We start from the raw sequence: 22,575 nt of genomic DNA, 5'->3' as shown, positions 1-22,575 counted from the left end.
ATACATTTGAGTGTGTTGAAAGTTGTGTTAATGTGACTCTGTGCGTGTTCGCTCTGTGGCTGGATGCGACACTTGTTTTGCAATAAGCAAGATCAATATTGGATTGATCCGGTTGCTTTAGGAAAAAGTTTATAAATTAAGTTTAAGTTTATAAATATAGGAGGACTATGTCAGTCATTTGTATTACCCACACTTCCTGCTACCAGCTGGTGGCGATATGACTATAACTAAATTTTGGTGTGTAGATGTCTTCAGGCCAGGGCACTTATCAAACGTGAAGTTTGAGGCAGATTGGACATTGTATGCCAGAGTTACAACAACTTCCAGTTTTATGGCGAAACATCAAATTTTGTAAGGCCACCACGGACACGCCCTCCAGCGAAAACTCAAGACCTTCACAATTTAACATTGCAAATGCCTTTAGATTCGACTGACCAAATATGGTGTTAATCTGATTAAAGCTCTATGAGGAGTTTGTTAAAGTATGTCTGGAAATGTCAAAAACTGCAAAAATTTTGCAAAGAAAATTCTAAATATCTCACTTCCTGTTGGATTTTCAGATTTTGGACCCAGGGACTTTTTTTGTAGATACTGGGCTGTTACATGTGTCTACTGAATTTCATACTTGCATGCGAAACGTAGCGCGAAGGCCGCTTAATAGAAATTTTATTAGGTGGTGCTTTCGAGCCATTTTGCCACACCTAATTCTGAAACCCACATCAGACATAAATTTTGACCACTTCTGAAGCGTGTGCAAAGTTTCATGAGATTTCGAGCATGTTTAGGCCCTCAAAAATGCGATTCATTTCGGAGAAGAAGAATAATAGACCGAGCAATTACAATAAGGTCCTCACACCATCAGTGCTCGGGCCCTAAATATCATATTAATAAAATCTGGATGACTAAATCACTGTTGTTAAATGACATGCAATTAATTTTAAAATGTATGATGGAGAAAGCTCTCTCTGAATATGCTATGTTAGCCACTTGACAAAACAGTGTTGTCGGTTGTAGGTGTGGTAAAACATGGTACTCATGGTGAATCAAAGAAAACAATTCAAAGAAAAAGACTAACCGTGTTGAGATATAACAATGATCAGTTTGTTGATGAATTTATCCAAACAGGTGCTCATCTGCCTAATAAACACAATGTATTTAAAGGATTAGTCCACTTTTAAATAAAAATTTTCCTGATAATTTACTCACCCCCATGTCATCCAAGATGTTCATGTCATTCTTTCATCAGTCGAAAAGAAATTAAGGTTTTTGATGAAAACATTCCAGGATTATTCTCCTTATAGGGGACTTCAATGGCCTCCAAACGGTTGAAGGTCAAAATTGCAGTTTCAGTGCAGCTTCAAAGGGCTTTAAGCGATACCAGACGAGGAATAAGGGTCTAATCTGGCGAAACGATCGGTCATTTTCGGAAAAAAAATACAACTGTATATGTTTTATATAAACAGATTAACATCTTGCACGTGCTTCCGCTTTCCATATTCTTCAAAACATTTACGCTGTATGTCCTACGCCTTCCCTATTCTACTTACGGAAAAAAATGGAACTGGCGCCACGTGCGTAGGACATACAGCGTAAGCGTTTTGAAGAATACGGAAAGCGGAAGCACTTAGAAGGCTATCATCTGTTTAGCCTATATAAAGCATATACAGTTGTATTTTTTTCCAAAATGACCGATTGTTTTGCTAGATAAGACCCTTATTCCTCGTCTGGTATCGCTTAAAGCCCTTTGAAGCTGCACTGAAACTGTAATTTTGACCTTCAACCATCTGGAGGCCATTGAAGTCCAATATAAGGAGAATAATCCTGGAATGTTTTCATCAAAAACCTTAATTTCTTTTTGACTGAAGAAAGAAAGACATAAACATCTTGGATGACATGGGGGTGAGTAAATTACCAGGAAAATTTTATTTGAAAGTGGACTAATCCTTTAAGTGTCTTTGTTGTTTCCATGGTTTCTATGAAAGTAAAACTGGAAATCGATGGTAGCACGGATATGATGTCAGTGACAGGCGACGCAGTTACGTGGTCCATGTCCTGCTTAAAATGGCTGATTTCCCTGGATTTAAACATTTTTCAAAACGTTTGATAACATAAGTACACAAGTCAACAAACTGTATAACATTGTTCTAGTGTTTTTTTGGATATTTTCATCCTTTTTCCGCTATAGACCTTATGAATCAGAGAAACAAGTGTGCAGCCATCTTTAGAATTTTGTTTTTGAACTTCCATTTTATTAGCTCTGTATATTTCTATAGCATTACTATCAGAGTGGATTTACTTATTTACTCATAACAAATGTCAGTAGACCGAAAAGATTTAAAATGAGCGGTTCATTCATAAATCTGTAAGATCTTACCATCACGCTGTGGAAATGCAAACAACGAGCGCATAGGGTGGGCGGGGCTACATACGATGCAATGGAAAGCTGCTTCTTTGACGCATAGATGCCAATAAACAAGAAAATCACTTTTTTTCTCAATAATTTGCACAATTTGATGTATAATTTATGACCTTAGCATAAAAAATAAATAATACTTACTATTGAGGGTTTGCTGAACTCACTAACTCTAAGTAGCCTATGACCAATTGTAATTGTGATGCTTGTCTTACCAGGAATTAATTGCAGTCACTTTCAAGATTAAGACTCTGTAACATCTGTTTAATGTTAAAATCTTTATTTTTTGGCAGATTATTCTTTAAACAGCCTGGCAGGTCAGCCCGAAAACAACTGACATGCACGTAAACTAGCACTAGAGGGCAATATAAGACATACAGTACTAGAGAAAATGTACCTAGCATGCACAACAAAATCAATGTACAGTATTTTCAACATCTTTACTTTGTCAACATAAATAGCATTTTGTAACAATGATTTTGAGGTGAGTTAAAATGTTGATCTTAATGTTTGAGTGCAGATCACAAACAGTGATCAACATTACGGCACAGAGATGATGTTTGTCAAACGTGTGAAACGTTGAGATATTATACAAGCAATTTCACTTCCAACACCAGAGGGCAGTCTGTGTCATTATCCACCAATGCCCCTGTAAGAAAATCACAAGTTCTTAAACTAATCGTCACTTCTTCTGAATGTTTGAGAGGTATGATGGATGTGGGGAAAAAGAAAGGCTCTTCAAATAAAAAAATAACATTCAACAATACCCCCCAAATGACAAAGCACGTTTATTTCTCAGCAATCCACTTCTCTCTGTGGCCCCTTCTGCCTTTCTTCACATTGGCGGGTGAAGAGCGCCTCCTCTGGTGACATCACTCCATTGACAGCTGCACACTATCCGACTGCGGCTGCTGCTGGTCATATTTACGAGCTGGGGAAAAACATACAACAGGGGTTTGAAAAAATCCCGATATTAACCTTACAAAACTACTATGATAACCATGATATTCTCTTCAAGACTGAGGTCATCCTTACATGGGATGCTTAAGACTAAGCTATTAAAAATCTGATTAGTTAAGGATTTTTTTCCCCATATTGACATTTTCTGGCATAGTTCTCATGTAATTTTCACAATTACAACAACAACAAAATGTTATGCAGCATGTAGATCATTTTAGCAGCACAATCATATTTTTACATCAGAACATTCAACAATCAAATCACAGAATTGTATTGAAATGTTTAGCTTTCCATTAAAACACATGTATATTGACTGATAGAAATTATAACAAATATGTCAATGGTAAAGATAACTTTTTAGGAATAAATACAAGATTTTTGATGGAGACTGAGCACCTTTTAAATTGTTTTTAAAACATGGTGGAGATGTGCTAACAGAAGATAAGAGATGATACTGAATATTAATGTAATGAGTGTGTTTGTTGTTGTTAGAAAGAAATTTAAATGTACACTACCGCTCAAAAGTTTGGGATCGGTAAGATTTTTAATGTTTTTAAAAGAAGTTTCGTCTTCTCACCAAGGGTGCATTTACTTAATTAAAAATACAGTAAAAACAGTAATTTTGTGAAATATTATTACAATTTAAAATGACTGTTTTCTATTGGAAAATATTTTAAAATGTAATTTATTCTTGTGTTGAATTTTCAGCATCATTACTCCAGTCTTCAGTGTCACATGATCCTTCAGAAATCATTCTAATATGATGATTGGCTGCTCAAGAAACATTTATTGTTTACAATTGTACAAAATATTTGTGTACAATATTTTTTTTCAGGATTCTTTGATGAATAGAAAGTTCAAAAGAACAGTGTTTATTTGAAATCTAATCTTTTGTAACATTATGAATGTCTTTACTGTAACTTTTCATTGATTTAATGCATCCTTGCTGAATAAAAGTATTCATTTCTTTAATTTCTTTTCAAAAAAATAAAAATAAAAATTCTTACTGACCCCAAACTTTTGAACGGTAGTGTAAAATGTAACAAAAGCTTTGTATTTCAGATAAATGCTGTTCTTTTGAACTTTCTATTCATCAAGGAATCCTGAAAAAAAAGTACACAACTGTTTTCAACATTGATAATAATAACAAATATTTCTTGAGGAACTAATCATCATATTAGAATGATTTCTGAAGGATCATGTGACACTGAAGACTGGAGTAATGATGCTGAAAATTCAGCTTTGCCAACACGAGAATAAATTACTTTGTAAAATATATTCAAATAGAAAACAGTTATTTTAAATTGTAATAATTTTTCACAATATTACTGTTTTTACTTTATTTTTAATTAAATAAATTAAGCCTTAGTGAGCAGACAAAACTTCTTTTAAAAACATTAAAAATCGTACTGATCCCAAACTTTTGAGTGGTAGTGTATATATGTGCAGTTAAAATGTAATACAAATAATGATAATGGAAAAACAAGTGTTTGTGTTGTTACATTAAAATTTAAAGGCGCAGTGTGTAGCGGCATCTAGCGGTGAGGTTGTGTATTGCAATATAGAGAAGCTACGGTGGCCAACACAGGACAAAAATGTCATCATCTGAGACAGAAGAGAGTAGTCAGTCAAGCAAACACGCTCTGTAGAGCAATTTGAGCAGTAGGGCTACTGTAGAAACATGCCGGTGCAAAATGGTGACTTAACATGTAAGGGGACATGCAGTGTATGTACATAGAAATGGCTGATTCTAAGGTAATAACATAACAGTTCATTATGTAAGGTCTTTATACACCACTGAAAACTTAGTTATGTATATTATATTGCATTTCTCTCAATAGAGGGTATGCATAGACGTCACTTTCCAGCCAGAACGCGCTCCCTCAGCTGGACTGAGTGGCAAAAGAACCTGCTGCATGACTGGATTTAATAGGGGAAACTGCAAAAACGTGAGTAAAACAAACGATTAAACTAAAGATTGGGCTTGAAAGTGTTCCTTACAACCTAATCCATGGATATTGACAAGCAGCCAGGAGTCGTGTTTCCTGACATTTATATGTGCCTGATTTCAAAGCCGGGGAAATACAAAGCAAATCTGCCTGTGAACGCTTTATATAAATACAATATAAGTAGGTCTAAATTGGAGTGATCACTTATATCAATGTTATGTATATCGTCCAGCCTTAAAATTTGTATAGTTTTTGTCAGTGTTTATTTAAAAACACCCAATTATGCAGAATATAAGATGGTAAGTATTTAATTGATGAGTTGTCAACATAATATATAACAATTCAATATATAGGCTATGACATCACCTGCATACCCTCTATAGACCCTCCTAAAATTTACACATTGCACCTTTAAATGTACATGTGTGCAGCTAAAATGTAAGATGAAAAAAAAGAATGTACATGATAAATGAAAAATGTAGTGACAACACAGTTGGGTATGGCAAGAAAATGAATGCTGCATTAGCTAAACAGCAAGAGTGAGCTTTTTTTAGACATGGTGTATAATGCATAATATCAACATACTGTATGTATACATTTTAACAATACGTACAGTAAGTGCATTTTGCCAGAAACTATAGTTACCATGGCAACTTTTCGAAAGGACATGACGATGCATTATTATACAGAAAATGAGCCCAACCCACCCAGTGAATACATTTCCAGTTGTTGTCTCAGCCGGACTTTCTGTAGGCTGTCGTAGAAGTTGGGCTCTGGAGAGCTGCCGACTGTTGGTGGCAGCGTGAATATGCGCATAATCTTCCTCTTATTTCTAAAAAAAAAAAAGAAAAGAAAAAAAAGATTTTTCTTATTTTAGAGACGTATAACCACAGTCGTTTTGTGTAACAGATTTCATTGAGACCACTGAGACTGCTTTTGCATGTCACTGTGATCATGTTTACAGGTCAATAGAATTGCATGATCGTGTGATTAATGAATGTAAAATTAAATGGAGACTTACTTTCTGGCGTACATAAGCAGGGCGAAACTGACCAAAATAACCAGCAGGTAAACATTGGTGGCCTCATTCCAGGCTTCATGTACTGAATAATCCAGAGATTCCTCGTCTGCCATCACCCCGTATCCACCCATAATCTGGCGTTTATTAAAATGCGAAAATATATCTGATGTAAAATGGATTATATCTTATCAGAAAACAGCGACTCCAACAATAAACATTCATTTCCGGATACGCACTGAGCAAAGTTCAAAGTAAAAGTCCTTATGCAACTGTTTGACAGGAATTATCACTACCTAATCAAACACTGGTGATCATATTTATAAATGATCAGAGAATATGTCATTGTGACTTCAGTGGTAGTTGGAGAATTAGTAGTTAGTAGTGGCGGATAATTCATTTACATAACTGATTAATAATAATAATAATAATAATAATAATAATAACTATTTTAAGTACACAAATACACTTTTACTTTGACACAGTTTTACTGAGAATCCTCAATTTCTCTTATTATGCTTTGCTTCAGTTCCTTCAGCACGTAAACAGGAAGTAAAATGGAATTCCATAGAATGGCTTCATTGGTCGAACAGCCATGAGGCGTGTCAGAACAAGACTCGCTGATTGGCTCCCGTTTAGAACATATGACGCTGTTCGTCCCCAACATAAACAGAGAGAGCGCCACTGCAGGATAAAGTTTAACAATGTCGTTGCAAGGCATTTTTAAGCTTATTCACCGCTCTAATTTTGGGATAATGGTAAGGTTTTAAAATTAATTAGTTTTCTGAACTGTCATGTAACAAAATATTGTTTTAAAACGTCAGTAATTGCACGCAAAACATACCTGCACCTGTACGTCTTTCTGTAATTGCTTGTAATCATAAACACTTTTATCATTCTGGAATTGCTGAACTTGGAAAATGACTTTGTATGAATTATACAATGGATGTAACAATATTAACCAAGCTCTGTCCTTTGCAGTACTCACTTTCCACAGCAAGCAGAGTTTGTGTGAAAATATCAGCTCCTCACACACGACACAGCAGCAGTTCAGAGGGCATCAGTCGCTATCCAGTGCCAAACAAGAAGAACCTGCCATTTGATATTATGGAATTGATGGAGGAGGTTGAACAGAAGGTTTGGCTCCACATTCACGTTAAAGTGATAGTTCATCCCAAAATGAAAAGTCTGTCATCATTTACTCACCCTTATGTCATTTCAAACCAATATGGCATTACATGAAATACAAAACATGATGAAATTTGTATTTCTTGAGTCACAACTAATAGATGATGTTTAACTACAGGGAGGGTTTTTGCCCAATGTCTTCAAGGTTCTTGCCCATCGTCCTGCTGAATTTCGGGCTTTCTTCTCTTATTATAATGCCCTCATGAACAAGGAAAGTGGTATGACTTTTTATTCATGCTGCATGGTAGCTAGTAACATTTTTTTTATTTTTATTAATTCACATCTATACAGCATATAATATATTTATATTATAATTTTTAAAAAATTGTTTCAAGTGGTGCAAGATCAAATGTGTACTTGATTGATTAGGTTTAGATTTAGGGAAATAATTCTGACATGCATCATCCATCTAAAACTATTTTAAAGGTGCCCTAGAATCAAAAATTTAATTTACCTTGGCATAGTTGAATAACAAGAGTTTAGTACATGGAAATGACATACAGTGAGTTTCAAACACCGTTGTTTCCTCCTTCTTATGTAAAGACCTCTGAAGAACAGGCGAATCTCAACATAACACCGACTGTTACGTAACAGTTGGGATCATTAATATGTACGCCCCCAATATTTGCATATGCCAGCCCATGTTCAAGGCATTACACAAGGGCAGGCAGTATTAACATCTGGATCTGTGCACAGCTGAATCATCAGACTAGGTAAGCAAGCAAGGACAACAGCGAAAAATGGCAGATGGAGCAATAATAACTGACATGATCCATGATAACATGATATTTTTAGTGATTTTTGTAAATTGTCTTTCTAAATGTTTCGTTAGCATGTTGCTAATGTACTGTTAAATGTGGTTAAAGTTACCATCATTTATTACTGTATTCACGGAGACGAGAGCCATCGCTATTTTCATTTTTAAACACTTGCAGTCTGTATAATTAATAAACACAAATTCATTCTTTATAAATCTCTCCAACAGTGTGTAATGTTAGCTTTAGCCACGGAGCACTATCAAACTCATTCAGAATCAAATGTAAACATCCAAATAAATACTATACTCACATGATCCGATGCATGCATGCAGTATGCATGACGAACATTTTGTAAAGATCCATTTGAGGGTTATATTAGCTGTGTGAACTTTGTTTATGCACTGTATTATAATCGAGAACTCGGGGGCGGGGAGCGCGAGATTTAATGGGGCCGCAGCCTGAATCGTGCATAGTTAATGATGCCACAAAATAGGCAGTTAAAAAAATTAATAAAAAAAAAAACAAAAAACTAAGGGGTATTTTGAGCTGAAACTTCACAGACACATTCAGGGGACACCTTAGACTTATATTACATCTTGTGAAAGAACGTTCTAGGGCACCTTTAAACAAGATGTTGGTACTTCTTTTATTAATATAACTGGAAACCACATGGAATAATTGTATGTTAATAATAGTGTCACATCACAAAACTATTTAAAATGAACTAGTGGAGGCCAAAAGGTGATCATTGACCATTCATATGTGATACATGCTTTATTTTACTTTTGTAACAGGTGGTCTGTCCAAAGCAGATCGAGAACTGATCGTTGTTGCGACCAGTGCTCACAATCACTGCTTGTATTGTGTGGTATCCCACAGTGCATTGCACCGAATCTATTCCAAAAAACCCATGCTGGCTGATCAGGTACTTAACATTTTAATAAAAAAAATTTTGGAAAATTCTCCAACCCTCACAAACTCCATTTCCAAGAATCCTATAAATAATGTGAATTAGTAGGTTTATAATTGATTTTTACTGGTACTGTATTTTTGTCTTGACCCACAGGTTGCAGTTAATTACAGGGTTGCCGATCTGACCGCCCGTGAGAAAGCCATGCTGGACTTTGCTCTGACAGTCTGCAGGAGTGAAACAATTACTGAAGAACATTTTAGCACCCTGGAAGCTCACGGTTTTGACCGAGAGGATATTTGGGACATTTCTGCCATTGCTGCCTTCTTTGCCCTTTCCAACCGCATGGCCCATCTGACTGACATGAGACCTAACACTGAGTTTTACAACATGGGTAGAGTGCCGAGAGACAAAGCAAAAGACTCTGATGGACAGGTCAAGGCTGAATAGACTCAAATCAGACTTTGGAACAAAGTTATAATATTTTACATATGTTTTGCAAAATCTCACCCTAAGTGGATTCTCTGACACTTTCACTGATGTATGCACATTTAGATTTAGAATTTTATTGGTTTCATTTGTTTCTCTGTTAGTCCTCAGAATATGGAAGCTTGTTTCCGCCACAGAAATAGAAAATAAAAAGGTAAATGCCAATTTATATCTCAGAATTCTGAGGAAAAAAGTCAGAATTGTGAGACGTAAACTTGCAATTGTAAGATAAACTCAAAATTCTGACTTTTTATATCTCACAATTCAGACTTTGTCTCACAATTGATAAAAGAAAAAAGTCTGAATTGCGTGATTAAAAACTTGTCGCAATTACCTTTTTTATTTTATTTTCCATAGTAGAAACAAGCTTCTATACAATAAAGAAGTCCTTGTTTATTTAAATTTGTTAGGCTTTGGTTAATTGTTTATTAAATGGAGAGACTGAACATTACAGTTTTCTTCTGTGGATGTGAATGGGTTTTCTGAAATGTTCATCCTGGAAGCATCACTTTTTTATGTGGCAGGACTGGTCAAACAAATTTGAATATAAAATGTGAATACTGTTAATCTGTTCTCAAGAGATCACAATTCTAAAGGTTAATAAATAATCCATTTATACCTTGAGTGTTCTCTTCAAACCATTTGTTTGAGTGATACAAACTCGAATATTATACATTTCTCTAAAGTGCACACTGAACACTGTTTGATAGGCTTTTAAATGTTAACTCAGTCTGTAAATGCTGGTGTCAACTAAGAGTTTTTTAACATTTTAAAAAAGAAAGACTAAGTAAAATGTTAGTTTATTTGTGGTTATGTTCATATGTTAAAATCAAATTAAACATTTTGAGGAAAAAAATTCTTAATAAACCAAATGAAAACACAAGATTCATGTGTATTTCTCATCCATATGTCATATGAGGCACATCACCCCTCATATGGCCTTTTAGTATTTGATGTTTCCTTCATTAAAAAAACATTGTTCTCTTCATCTCAGTGGCATGAGATTTTGTGATTTTTGTAATATTATTTAAACAAAACAAAACAAAAAAAAAAACAGGGCTTGATTAAGTTGTTCTGACATTAAGTTGGTATGTAAAAACAAAAAAAGTCACACTCTGGGTCTTTCCCCCCCAGGGGAAAAGTACAACAGTTTTTATAGAATAGGAGCATGGCAAAGGTGACATGATTCATTACATTATTTTTCTCCAGTACACTGGTTCTTCATGAGTATAATTCAGCAAACTCTTCTGTTACTAGGTAAAAACAAATCTGAATTTCTTGATTTCTTCAATTTGTTACTCAAAGTCATGAGTTATATAGTATAAATTTAGTTTCATTTCCCCATTTGTTATATTCATATATGATTCTGACACACATTTGGTCCAAGTGTTGTGGACATTTAGTTTTCAAAAGCATATAAATGTTAATCCTGCAAGGAAAAGAGATGTTAGTTATGATTAATTTAAAAAAAAAAATCCTTCACAGGAGTCATGAGAATATGCTACTGTTTAATGTAAATAATTTACTACACTAGAAATACACCGCAGTCTTGTCTGGCAGCATAAGCTAAAAAAAACCCAGCCAAAGTCACATTTATGTGGTCCCAAGAGGTCTCAAAACCAAGACCACAAAATCAATTCCAGCATTAACTGGGCAAAACGTTACTAGTAATAATAACAAATAACAGTTATGAAAAGTATGTTTTTATCACAGTGTTAAAATGTGTACAATTTTGTTTTGTACTGACCGTTTTTGTATGACACAATGCATTTAAAACATGCATTCACAGTTTTGGTTTTCATGTTATTTATAGAATTGTAATATTACAATTATTTATAAATGATTTACAAATTTATAAACATCATTTTTGGTTTTCCATTCACCATAATTCAATGCCATAAATAGTGTAAACATCCAATATCTCCATTTGTGTCTGAGATCTAGTTCATCATCTGGCCTGTAATAGCAGAACAAACTATCAGATCTGTGCAGTACAGCAATTATGATTAAAGGTGGAGATTATTTATAAATTATTTATAAAAATCATTATACATTTATTTTCTGATTTCATACAGTTAAAGGGTTAGTTCACCCAAAAGTGAAATTTCTGTCATGTCACCCTCATGTAGTTCCACACCCGTAAGACCGTAAGTTCATCTTCGGAACACAAATTAAGATATTTTTTATGAAATCCGAGAGATTTAACCCCAATAGAAAGCTATGTAATTACCACCTTCAAGGTCCAGAAAGTAGTAAAAACATTGTTAAAATAGTCAACGTAGTCAAAGAGAATACTTTCTGTGCACAAAAACAAAACATAAATAACGACTGTATTCAACAATTTCATCTCTTCCCTCTGCTGTTTACGTTTTAGACACTGCTGTTTAAGTTCCACGTCAGAACACGGACTCAGTATTGGCCGACACTGTACATGTGAGCAGCACGACACATGCGTGTGAGGTTGAACCATTAAGGTTGAACCACTGTAGTCACATTGACTATTTTAACGATGTCTTTACTACTTTTCTGGACTTTGAATGTGGTAATTACGTTGCTTTCTATGGGGGATTAAAAAAATCTTGGATTTCATCAAAAATCTCGTAATTTGTGTTCTGAAGAAGAACAAAGGACTTATGGGTGTAGAAAGACATGAGGGTGAGTAATTAATGACAGAATTTCCATTTTTGGCTGAACTAACCCTTTAAGGCCCATTCAGACCAAGGACTATATCTATAATAATAATGATAAATTTATCGTTCTAAAAATGTTGTAAATGTTCTAAATATAACAGAATAGCAGAGACAACAGTGGAAGATGACAAAACTGAAGCACGTGCTTGGTATAAACAGAACGATATCGTGTGTTGGTGTGAACACTTATATATAGTATCTCACAGAAGTGAGTACACCCCTCACATATTTGTAAACATTTTTATTATATCTTTTCATGTGACAACACTGAAGAAATGACACTTTGCTACAATGTAAAGTAGTGAGTGTACAGCTTGTGTAACAGTGTAAATTTGCTGTCCCCTCAAAATAACTCAACACACAGCCATTAATGTCTAAACCGCTGGCCACAAAAATGAGTACACCCCTAAGTGAAAATGTCCAAATTGGGCTCAATTAGCCATTTTCTCTCCCCGGTGTCGTGTGACTCATTAGTGTTACAAGGTCTCAGGTGAGAATGGGGAGCAGGTGTGTTAAATTTGGTGTTATCGCTCTAAGTCTCTCATACTGGTCACTGGAAGTTCAACATGGCACCTCATGGCAAAGAACTCTCTGAGGATCTGAAAAAAATAATTGTTGCTCTACATAAAGATAGCGTAGGCTATAAGAAGATTGCCAAGACCCTGAAACTCAGCTGCAGCACGGTGTCCAAGACAGGTTTAACAGGACAGTTCCACTCAGAACAGGCCTCGCCATGGTCGACCAAAGAAGTTGAGTGCACATGCTCAGCGTCATATCCAAAGGTTGTGTTTGGGAAATAGACATATGAGTGCTGCCAGCATTGCTGCAGAGGTTGAAGGGGTGGGGGGTCAGCCTGTCAGTGCTCAGACCATACGCCGCACACTGCATCAAATTGGTCTGCATGGCTGTTGTCCCAGAAGGAAGCCTCTTCTAAAGATGATGCAAAAGAAAGCCCGCAAACAGTTTGCTGAAGACAAGCAAACTAAGGACATGGATTACTGGAACCATGTCCTGTGGTCTGATGAGACCGAGACAAACTTATTTGGTTCAGATGGTGTCAAGCGTGTGTGGTGGCAACCAGGTGAGGAGTACAAAGACAAGTGTGTCTTGCCTACAGTCAAGCATGGTGGTGGGAGTGTCATGGTCTTGGGCTGCATGAGTGCTGCCGGCACTGGGGAGCTACAGTTAATCGAGGGAACCATGAATGCCAACATGTACTGTGACATACTAAAGCAGAGCCTGATCCCCTCCCTTCGGAGACTGGGCCGCAGGGCAGTATTCCAACATGATAGCGACCCCAAACACACCTCCAAGACGACCACTGCCTTGCTGAAGAAGCTGAGGGTAAAGATGATGACAGCCTGTACCTAACCAGTTTCACATGATCAAAGAGTGCTGGTCTGAATATCAGCACAGAAGAATACCTGGGTGTTTAACTTTGGATGCTACCCCAGGTGAAAAAAAGTACATTTCTATAATATACTTAAAGTGCTCTATTTTCGTGCACAAATTTTGTACTTAATATACTAAAAGTTCTTCTTTAGTACTTCTTAAAGGTGCTACAGAGGATCTTTTCGTCGACTGAGAAACCAAAGACTTGTTATGCTGCGTTCACACCAAACGCGAATAGAGCGTCAAATTCGCGTCTACCGCGTCTAGTTTGCCGCTTGAACATTTTGAATGCATTCGCGCGTCTAGAGCGAAATAGACGCGCGTAAAAAACAAGCGTTTGAAGCGAAATTGACGCGCGTCCGAGGCGAAATCCGCTTCTTGTGGGAGGGGCAAGTGCTAGGCGGTTGCCTGTTTGCAAGATGGCTGATGTTGATCGTGCGTTCATCGAGAGAGCTACCGCTTTGTATTTGCTCTGGAGAGCAGAACAGCGGCGTAGAGGTCAGCGTCGCGGGAAGGCTGCGGGTCGATAAACGTGTACGTGACTCAAAAGTGAAATGTGTATTTACAACTTACCAGGTAGCCCAATCTCCTCACCGACACTCTTCCAAGCGAGGTCCTTTTTATTCCTGTCTGAAGTATGAACTTGTATCATAAATCTCTGGGTGACTGCTCACTGATAATATCAGTCGTTCCTCCATTTTGAATGAGTGACTCCGGGCGGGCCTGCCGCCACAGCAGCAAGCAGGCTCCTGATTGGTTAACGCGGCGCGAATTTACGCCAAAGTTCAAATTTTTCAACTCGGGCGTCAGACGCGAATTCGTGTCAAACGCTAAATGCACAAAAAGCACCATTCGCGCGTATCGCGCGAAACGCTCAATTCGGCGAATTCGCGTCTTCCGCGCCGCGCTAAACGCCTCATTCGCGCCGCGAGACCTCCAGACGCACGTAAACGCATCTTTACATTGACTTAACATTGAAATCATTCGCGCCAGACGCTCTATTCGCGTTTGGTGTGAACACAGCATTAGTGAGTTTTTGAAATGAGCGCATGTGTAAGAACAACCCCCCTCCTTCACAGCTCATTTCGAGGGAACGCCTCCCAAAACTCGTGCACAAGTATTGGAACACGAGTGTTTACCACCGGCATTCGCTGTGTCGTGTTAGTGGATTCATTATGTCGGACTCACCGCAGGTAACTCATAATCTACACTACACACCTCCAAGACGACCACTGCCTTGCTAAAGAAGCTGAGGGTAAAGATGATGGACTGGACAAGCATGTCTCCAGACCTAAACCCTATTGAGCATCTGTGGGGCATCCTCAAATGGAAGGTAGAGGAGCGCAAGGTCTCTAACATCCACCAGCTCTGTGATGCCGTCATGGAGGAGTGGAAGAGGACTCCAGCAACCGGTGAAGCTCTGGTGAACTCCATGCCCAAGAGGGTTAAGGCAGTGCTGGAAAATAATGGTGGCCACACAAAATATTGACACTTTGGGCCCAATTTGGACATTTTCAATTAGGGGTCTACTCACTTTTGTGGCCAGCAGTTTAAACAGCAAATTTACACTGTTATACAAGCTGTACACTCACTATTTTACATTGTAGCAAAGTGTAATTTCTTCAGTGTTGTCACATGAAAAGATATATAAGAAAATATTTACAAAAATGTGAGGGGTGTACTCACTTCTGTGAGATACTGGAGATATTGTTCTTGGTGTGAACGGGCCTTTACTCAAAAATGCTCATAATTACCTCATATGCTGGTGGAGGTGCACTTGGGACTGGACCGTTGTTTGGTAGCAGTGCAGCTGAGATTTGGTCGTAGGTTGGTGGAGGTGTAGCTGGTACTGGACTGTAGTTTGGTGGAGATGCATTGAGGAAGGGACTGCAATTTGGCAGAAGTGCAGATGGAACTTGGCCATCTGCTGCTGGCAGCATGTACAGGATTGAACTAACGGGCTGTGCCATTGCAGAGGCGTCCGACTGGCCCATTAGCACAATATGGTTGACAGGCAAATCTGTGTTCATATAACTGACCGTGACAGGTCTTGGCTAAAAGAGAACCAACATTTTTTGGTTTATTATCCATCTAATTCATCTGATTCGGTTTCTCAAGATGAATGTTTTAAGCTCTTGATGATGTTTACCTTTGGTTCACAACAACAGGAACAGGAGGTTGAGGCAATAGCAATAGAGAAGATGAAGATCAGAATATCACATGATATTAGGACAAAGCAGGGCACACCCTAAGTGAATGATAAAGAAAGTGATTATAAACTAAAATATGAACATGAATCAAAAACCGGTTGCTATATCTAAACAGTACAAAGGGTGGATTAGATTACTGCTATGTAACACTGTTGTAGACTACCAGCGTCACAGTATATAAGCTCTTTCATCTAAGTTTGGAAAAACAAGAATTTAGATTAAATAATTTTGATCTAGACACACACACATACTGTATGTAACCACTTACCCGAGTGAAAAAAAGATGAGAGCGGAGGGCGATAGCAACTACTGCAAAATTGACAAAGCTGAGTATTTGTGAGGATTTTACCTACAACACACACAAAAGAACCCCATAAATATGCCAAATTATGAAAAGTCTTTTTTTCCCCTTAAAAGTATAGCTTCTTCTCAAGGCAGTGAAGTTGACACTAACCAGACACGGTTTACATGTGTGTGCAGCCAATACTGTTATAGCTCCAATTATAATGAACTGCAGAATAGAAATGGAAGAGAATTCAGTATTTGTTCATTGCATAATGTTGTACTGATATTGAAATGATTGACTTACAATAACTGGCGACCAGAGAAGAAAAAAAATATTACTCCAGATTGTTAAACCAAGTCCAAATAAGGCTATCAAGATTTCCAATATCTGTGATACAAAAACACAAGATATAATGGCTGTTAATTCATACACACTAAACACAGGCGAGGCAAGGAGAGCAGATTTGGATAACCAAAAAAACAAAGATTAACACAGGAGAAGGCAAAAAAGCAACAGCTTTACAAACAAACATGAAGACAATAATTGACAGAGAACTGAGGGCATTAAATACAAAGGTAAAGAAGGACTTAAAATGATGATAAGTATGAAAACAAACTAGCAACAGGAACCAGGCAAACAAAGGAAACTGGAACTAAATACAGGAAAATAAGAACATACAAACTAAGATTAACAGGAACAAAAACGCGCACAGAATGTGACAAGTGTGTTTTACCCCCAAAGCCATTGGCTTGATCCTCAGGAACTTGGAGACTTCATACTGCTGCTGGTATATTGCCGTGGTTATCATCACATCAGCGGGTTTTGGCATCTTCAAACGCACAGAGAGAGTATCTTTACACGTCTTCTCTTTCTTATCAGCCAAAGTTTAGTGCCGGGAAATCAAGTGTGACTGCTCACGCTTTCATTCTTAAAGCTAGGAATCAAGATTTACCTGAAGAGTTGCTTACCAACAATGTGGACGTGTTACTATGGAGTTAAAGAATGTTGAGGCGTGCAACATTATTCTGTCAATCACAGTGACAGCCTGTACCTTACCAGTTTCACATGATCAAAGAGTGCTGGTCTGAATATCAGCACAGAAGAATACCTGGGTGTTTAACTTTGGATGCTACCCCAGGTGAAAAAAAGTACATTTCTATAATATACTTAAAGTGCTCTATTTTCGTGGACAAATTTTGTACTTAATATACTAAAAATTCTTCTTTAGTACTTCTTAAAGGTGCTACAGAGGATCTTTTCGTCGACTGAGAAACCAAAGACTTGTTAGTGAGTTTTTGAAATGAGCGCATGTGTAAGAACAACCCCCCTCCTTCACAGCTCGTTTCGAGGGAACGCCTCCCATAACTCGTGCACGAGTATTGGAACACGAGTGTTTACCACCGGCATTCGCTGTGTCGTGTTAGTGAATTCATTATGTTGGACTCACCGTAGGTAACTCATAATCTGCAGGTGTTACTCCTGTCTCCTGACAAAAGCATTGCATGCGGCGCCTGTGGAGTGCGGAAAGTTACTGGAGCGCGCAGCCGCGCACGTCTCTCACAAAGAACGTCTTGGCAGTGATTGACAAGCCAGAGGGCCAATCCGCGTACGTCTCTCACAAGGAACGTAATTGCAGTGATTGACAAGCCAGAGGGCCAATCCTTTACGCGATGATCGCGTAATCGATTGGCTGATGTTTTTAAGGCCCTACCTCATGCACAGATGATGTATATTAATATTATTCCTTTCAGTGCACCTAATAAATAGTCTTTTATCAGTTAGTAAAGACAGTTTCAAGTAATATTGCAAAAATGAATGAAACAAAACATCCTCTGTAGCACCTTTAAGATCATCTTAAGAACATCTAAGCGTACTCAACTGTGCTATTTTGAGACAGCATGAGATATGAATTTACATATTAATATGAATTATTAATATTAATAATTATGAAAAAATATATGTCTTCTAGACGTAAACACACACATTAAATAGATGTCTCCGAGGTGTACGTGTGCTATCAGGGTACGGAAGCCCTGAGGAAATTGATTTTTTCTTTGTTTTCTCGTGATCACCTAATTTTCTCGTGATCTCGACATAACAAAAGTTCTTTTCTCGTTATCAAGACTTAATTTTCTTGTGATCCCGACAAGAAGCTGTTTTGTTCTCTAAATTACACAACTGCGCCAATAGGTGGCAGTATAGAACTGAATATCCACCTTATTACGCGTTTGACAGAACGAAGACCTCGATAGCTATAATTTGTGTTGTTTGCGACAACATAGAGCCCTAAATGTAAAAAGCTTGAATGAATATGATTATTTTGATTGAAAGTGTATGTTATCGTCTTCTAACTGCTAGATGCATGACTCATAACAGTTTCACCGGTGTGATACTGTACTGAACTTATTGCTTATTAAAACTAATGCTGATGTCACTGTATATTCTGTTTGCACATCTTTATTTTTGCATCTCTACGGCGCCTTTACCATTCAACCATTGTTATGCGTCATTAGTTTACCTCACTGTTTCACTCAATAAGAAATGTGATTTATGTTAATAATTTAATTAATATAGTTTTGTGGAAATTTAGAGTGTTGCACCCTCTTTTTAATGGAAGCATAAGTGTAGCCAGTGTAAGCCAGTGTAACGTACGATATCAGTTACAGTCGTGAAACGAGAAAACAATTTTTACTATGTCGAGATCACACGAAAATTAAGTCGTGATAACGTGAAAACAAGATAGAAAGAAAAAAAAATAATCCAAGGCCTTTTAGGACTTCCGTAGTAGCTACGACTCACTTTTTGAGTGATTTCTTCAGGCAAAAAATAAATGACAGGGAAATTAAACCAAAGACTTCCAGTAACAAACTACTTTTTTCAATATAGTTTTAATGTCACATTTGTATTAGTTTACCAAGCGGTAAACAACAATTCTCAGCTCTCTCTTCATTCTATATCGAATCGGTTCATCCTAATCGGACTATATGAAGCATGTCTGATTCATTGTAGTAAATCGGTTCGTTCGACGCTTTGTTGTAAATTAACAGATTACAAAAAGATCCACAGTCTCTACATGGAATTTAAGGTATGTTTTTTTAATCAAACTATCAGTATTTCACAGTTCTGTTATATTTTGTGTAAATGTATCTGTTGAGTCCCTAAACTATTTGCTTATAGCTAACCGCATCAGGCTACTTTGTCTATATCTTGCTTCGAAAACGGTTCTAATCAATGCTGAATGCACTGAATTGACCATTCTGCTCTAAGCAGCAGTGATGTTTTATTCTTGAAAAAAATCAGTATTGTTAAACTAATCACTTGAGCGAATGAATCAGTAACGCTATAAAAAGTTATAAGCTAAAGTGTTGTACCTCACATCTTCCACTGTCAATCCAACATGATCTTAACTAATCTTTTAATATAATAACGTTCAAATATCATTCTATAGCCCCTAAGCAGTAATGGAAACATTTATGAGCAAATTAATCATAATACTGAGAGATTGCATGCTTTACCTACTATTGGCGTCTCTCTCGTCTTTGAGGATCCTATTTTCATTTTCACTTTCATCCAGAAGGTTTATATGTGTGTGAAAAGAGACTCCTCCCTCCAGGCCCTCATGCAGCGAACATGTCTGAACCTGAAAATATAGCCCAGCACAACAAATATGTTTAACATGTTTTTCTGTATGTTTTTTCCCCTCTCAACAATTGCAATATATCAATATGCCGTCAGTACACCACACCATTTCATCTATAGTCATTATAAGGCATTAAAGGATGTAGCAAATGATGTGTCAAAACTGCCCCAAAGACAGAACTCACATGAAGCAGTCTTCAAAAGCTCGTTATTTTACTTTATAAAGTTTTAAATAAGGATATTTGTCTTACACAAATGCATCGATTCACTTCAGAAGGCCTTTATTAACCCCCTGGAGTTGCATGCATTCATTTTTTTATGGATGGGTGCATTTTTTTTTTTTTTTTTTGTCTTCAAAATTTGGGCTGCCATTCACAACCATTATAAACCTGAGAGGACTAAGGATATTTTTAAATATATCTCCGATTGTGTTAGTCTAGGATGGCTTGAGAGTGAGTAAATCATGGGATAATTTTCATTTTTGGGTGAACTATCCCTTTAAGTTATTTTTGATGAAATCCGAAAGGTACTGTATAAGACTTGTCCATAGACAGCAATATAACCACCACTTTCAAGGTCCAGAAAGGTACTAAAGACATTAAAACCATCGATGTGACTGCAGTGGTTCAACCTTAATGTTATGAAGTGACTAGAATACTTTTTGTGCGCAAAAACAAAACAAAAATAGCAACTTTATTCAACAATATCTTCTCTTCTGTCATTCTCATACGTTGTTTACATTCAGCGCTTCCATGGCAGGCTCAGTATTGGCAGAGGCTGTTCACATGAGCAGCACGACGCGTTTGTGTGCTGCTGACACAGGAGTCAGCATTGTGATGTAGAACCTGGAAGGGCTGAATGTAAACAACATAAGAATGACACAGAAGAGAAGATATTGTTGAATAAAGTAATTATTTTTGTTTTGTTTTTGCGCACAAAAAGTATTCTCGTCACTTCATAAAATTAAAGGGTTAGTTCACCCAAAAATGAAAACAATGTCATTTATTACTCATCCTCATGCCGTTCCACACCCGTAAGACCTTCAGTAATCTTCGGAACGCAAATTAAGATATTTTTGTTGAAATCCGATGGTTCAGTGAGGTCTGCATAGCCAGCAATGACATTTCCTCTCTCAAGATCCATAAATGTACTAAAAACATATTTAAATCAGTTCATTTGAGTACAGCGGTTCAATATTAATATTATAAAGCGACGAGAATATTTTTGGTGCACCAAAAAACAAAATAACGACTTATATAGTGATGGCCGATTTCTAAACACTGCTTCAGGAAGCTTCGGAGCATTATGAATCTTTTGTGTCGAATCATGATTCGGATCGCGTGTCAAACCGCCAAACTGCTGAAATCATGTGACTTTGGACTCCGAACCGCTGATTTGACACAAAAGATTCATAATGCTCCGAAGCTTCATAAAGGTCTTACATGTGTGGAACGGCATGAGGGTGAGTAATAAATTACATTATTTTCATTTTTGGGTGAACTAACCCTTTAAGGTTGAACCACTGCAGTCACGTCAACAAAGTCTTTAGTACCTTTCTGAACCTTGAAAGTGGTGGTTATATTGCTGTCTATGGACGAGTCATATACCTCTTAGATTTCATCAAAAATATCTTAATTTGTGTTCCGAAGATGAACGAAGGTCTTAGGGGTGTAGAACGGGTGTGGAACATTAAGTGTAATTAATGACAGAATTTTTATTTTTGTGTAAATTAACCCTTTAATACACTGTTAGAATTTTTTTTTGCAAAAATGGGAACTTTTAGGGGTACAACAACTTGTCATTGAGGCGGTACAAAGTACGACTTTACCCATAAAAGTTCATAGTTGTACATATCTAGTTCAGTCATGAAACTCTAGATGGCACAGATTGATGGGTCATTTACTGGCAATCTGCAAGCAATCACATCATTACCGCATGGTATAAACTGATTGGCCTCTGCTAATCCTGCAGTTAATGAGATTGCTGACTCAACATTTAAATAGTCTGGTTCAGTGTTTGCTGTTAGATTTACTCTAAACCCTCCTCCTTCCCCAGCTCCACCTGCCTAGATCTGCTATGGGATTTATACATGTCTAATCATGCAGCAGCAGAATATCTTACATGCTGTGTATCTGTTAGCAGTAGCAAGTCCATTTCTCTGCAACAGCAGCAGTGTACCAGATCTAGTCTGCCAAGACCAAATACATTAACATTGCCACATGCTATAATTTCAGGAGTTTACATGATTGAAATTTTATAATTAAAATGCTCCTGTTAGAGGTAGATAAGGCACAAAGTTGTCCTTTTAAGAGAACTGTCCTAGTGACAAGCTGTTGTACCCTTAAAGGAACAATTTTTGCACTGACAGTGTATCATGTACACTGTAAAACTTTTCGCTGTAAATTTACAGTAAAATACTGGCAGCTGGGTTGCCAGCAACATACTGTATTTTTTACAGTAGTACTACTGTAAACAGCATTTACAGTACTTTACTGTAATTACAAAATACAGTATCACACTGTTATAAATTGTATTTTTACAGGATTACTACTGTAAACAGCATTTACAGTACTTTACTGTAATTACAAAATACAGTATCACACTGTTATAAATTGTATTTTTACAGGATTACTACTGTAAACAGCATTTACAGTACTTTACTGTAATTACAAA

The 22,575-nt window shown here is 37.0% G+C and overlaps 4 protein-coding genes across 5 annotated transcripts in view; 2 read left to right on the top strand and 2 right to left on the bottom strand.

Moving 5' to 3' along the window:
• Positions 1-2,676: 2,676 nt before the first annotated feature.
• smim19 (small integral membrane protein 19) lies at positions 2,677-6,595 on the bottom strand. The gene is made up of 3 exons (XM_048176166.1): positions 6,344-6,595; positions 6,030-6,154; positions 2,677-3,344 (listed from the first exon to the last, which is right to left on the bottom strand). Exons 1-3 carry the CDS (start codon positions 6,472-6,474, stop codon positions 3,286-3,288), a joined length of 315 nt encoding a protein of 104 aa, XP_048032123.1. The 5' UTR covers positions 6,475-6,595; the 3' UTR covers positions 2,677-3,285.
• A 342-nt stretch (positions 6,596-6,937) lies between these two features.
• Positions 6,938-10,568, top strand: si:ch211-175m2.5 (uncharacterized protein LOC568697 homolog). The gene is made up of 5 exons (XM_048176165.1): positions 6,938-7,098; positions 7,322-7,477; positions 7,647-7,746; positions 9,081-9,211; positions 9,353-10,568. Exons 1-5 carry the CDS (start codon positions 7,045-7,047, stop codon positions 9,644-9,646), a joined length of 735 nt encoding a protein of 244 aa, XP_048032122.1. The 5' UTR covers positions 6,938-7,044; the 3' UTR covers positions 9,647-10,568.
• A 605-nt stretch (positions 10,569-11,173) lies between these two features.
• Positions 11,174-19,929, bottom strand: si:ch211-175m2.4. Of its 2 annotated transcripts, none has more exons than XM_048176163.1 (8): positions 19,779-19,929; positions 16,997-17,092; positions 16,567-16,650; positions 16,432-16,488; positions 16,246-16,326; positions 15,917-16,015; positions 15,522-15,821; positions 11,174-11,642 (listed from the first exon to the last, which is right to left on the bottom strand). In XM_048176163.1, the coding sequence occupies exons 2-8, from the start codon at positions 17,090-17,092 to the stop codon at positions 11,634-11,636; spliced, it is 726 nt and encodes a 241-aa protein (XP_048032120.1). In that variant the 5' UTR covers positions 19,779-19,929; the 3' UTR covers positions 11,174-11,633. The 2 variants fall into 2 exon arrangements, with proteins under 2 accessions (XP_048032120.1, XP_048032119.1); XM_048176162.1 differs by having other exon boundaries at positions 19,783-19,905.
• Positions 19,235-22,575, top strand: part of ppp2r2cb (protein phosphatase 2, regulatory subunit B, gamma b) — a 36,803-nt gene continuing 33,462 nt past the window's right edge. The window contains exon 1 of the mRNA XM_048176159.1: positions 19,235-19,348. The gene's annotated coding sequence lies outside the window, so the exon portion shown is untranslated. The remainder of the gene's footprint in view (positions 19,349-22,575) is intronic.

This window comes from Megalobrama amblycephala, linkage group LG23 (genome assembly GCF_018812025.1).
Source record: "Megalobrama amblycephala isolate DHTTF-2021 linkage group LG23, ASM1881202v1, whole genome shotgun sequence".
Taxonomy (NCBI): Eukaryota; Metazoa; Chordata; class Actinopteri; order Cypriniformes; family Xenocyprididae; genus Megalobrama; species Megalobrama amblycephala.
Note: the sequence above shows the minus strand (reverse complement) of the source record. Positions and strands in the feature narration are given on the sequence as shown.

What these genes read in the sequence shown, in the direction of transcription:
- si:ch211-175m2.4 (XM_048176162.1), bottom strand. Translation starts at nt 19,833, where the DNA reads ATGAAAGTGAAAATGAAAATAGGATCCTCAAAGACGAGAGAGACGCCA. An exon ending in TCAAGCCAATGGCTTTGGGG is followed by an intron (nt 16,651 to 16,996) that starts GTAAAACACACT and finishes TTTGTATCACAG; the next exon opens with ATATTGGAAATCTTGATAGC. An exon ending in TTCTCTGGTCGCCAGTTATT is followed by an intron (nt 16,489 to 16,566) that starts GTAAGTCAATCA and finishes TCTATTCTGCAG; the next exon opens with TTCATTATAATTGGAGCTAT.
- smim19 (XM_048176166.1), bottom strand. Translation starts at nt 6,474, where the DNA reads ATGGGTGGATACGGGGTGATGGCAGACGAGGAATCTCTGGATTATTCA. An exon ending in CTGCTTATGTACGCCAGAAA is followed by an intron (nt 6,155 to 6,343) that starts GTAAGTCTCCAT and finishes TTTTTTTTTTAG; the next exon opens with AAATAAGAGGAAGATTATGC. An exon ending in ACTGGAAATGTATTCACTGG is followed by an intron (nt 3,345 to 6,029) that starts GTGGGTTGGGCT and finishes GTTTTTCCCCAG; the next exon opens with CTCGTAAATATGACCAGCAG.
- si:ch211-175m2.5 (XM_048176165.1), top strand. Translation starts at nt 7,045, where the DNA reads ATGTCGTTGCAAGGCATTTTTAAGCTTATTCACCGCTCTAATTTTGGG. An exon ending in GCTCTAATTTTGGGATAATG is followed by an intron (nt 7,099 to 7,321) that starts GTAAGGTTTTAA and finishes TGTCCTTTGCAG; the next exon opens with TACTCACTTTCCACAGCAAG. An exon ending in CCTCATGAACAAGGAAAGTG is followed by an intron (nt 7,747 to 9,080) that starts GTATGACTTTTT and finishes CTTTTGTAACAG; the next exon opens with GTGGTCTGTCCAAAGCAGAT.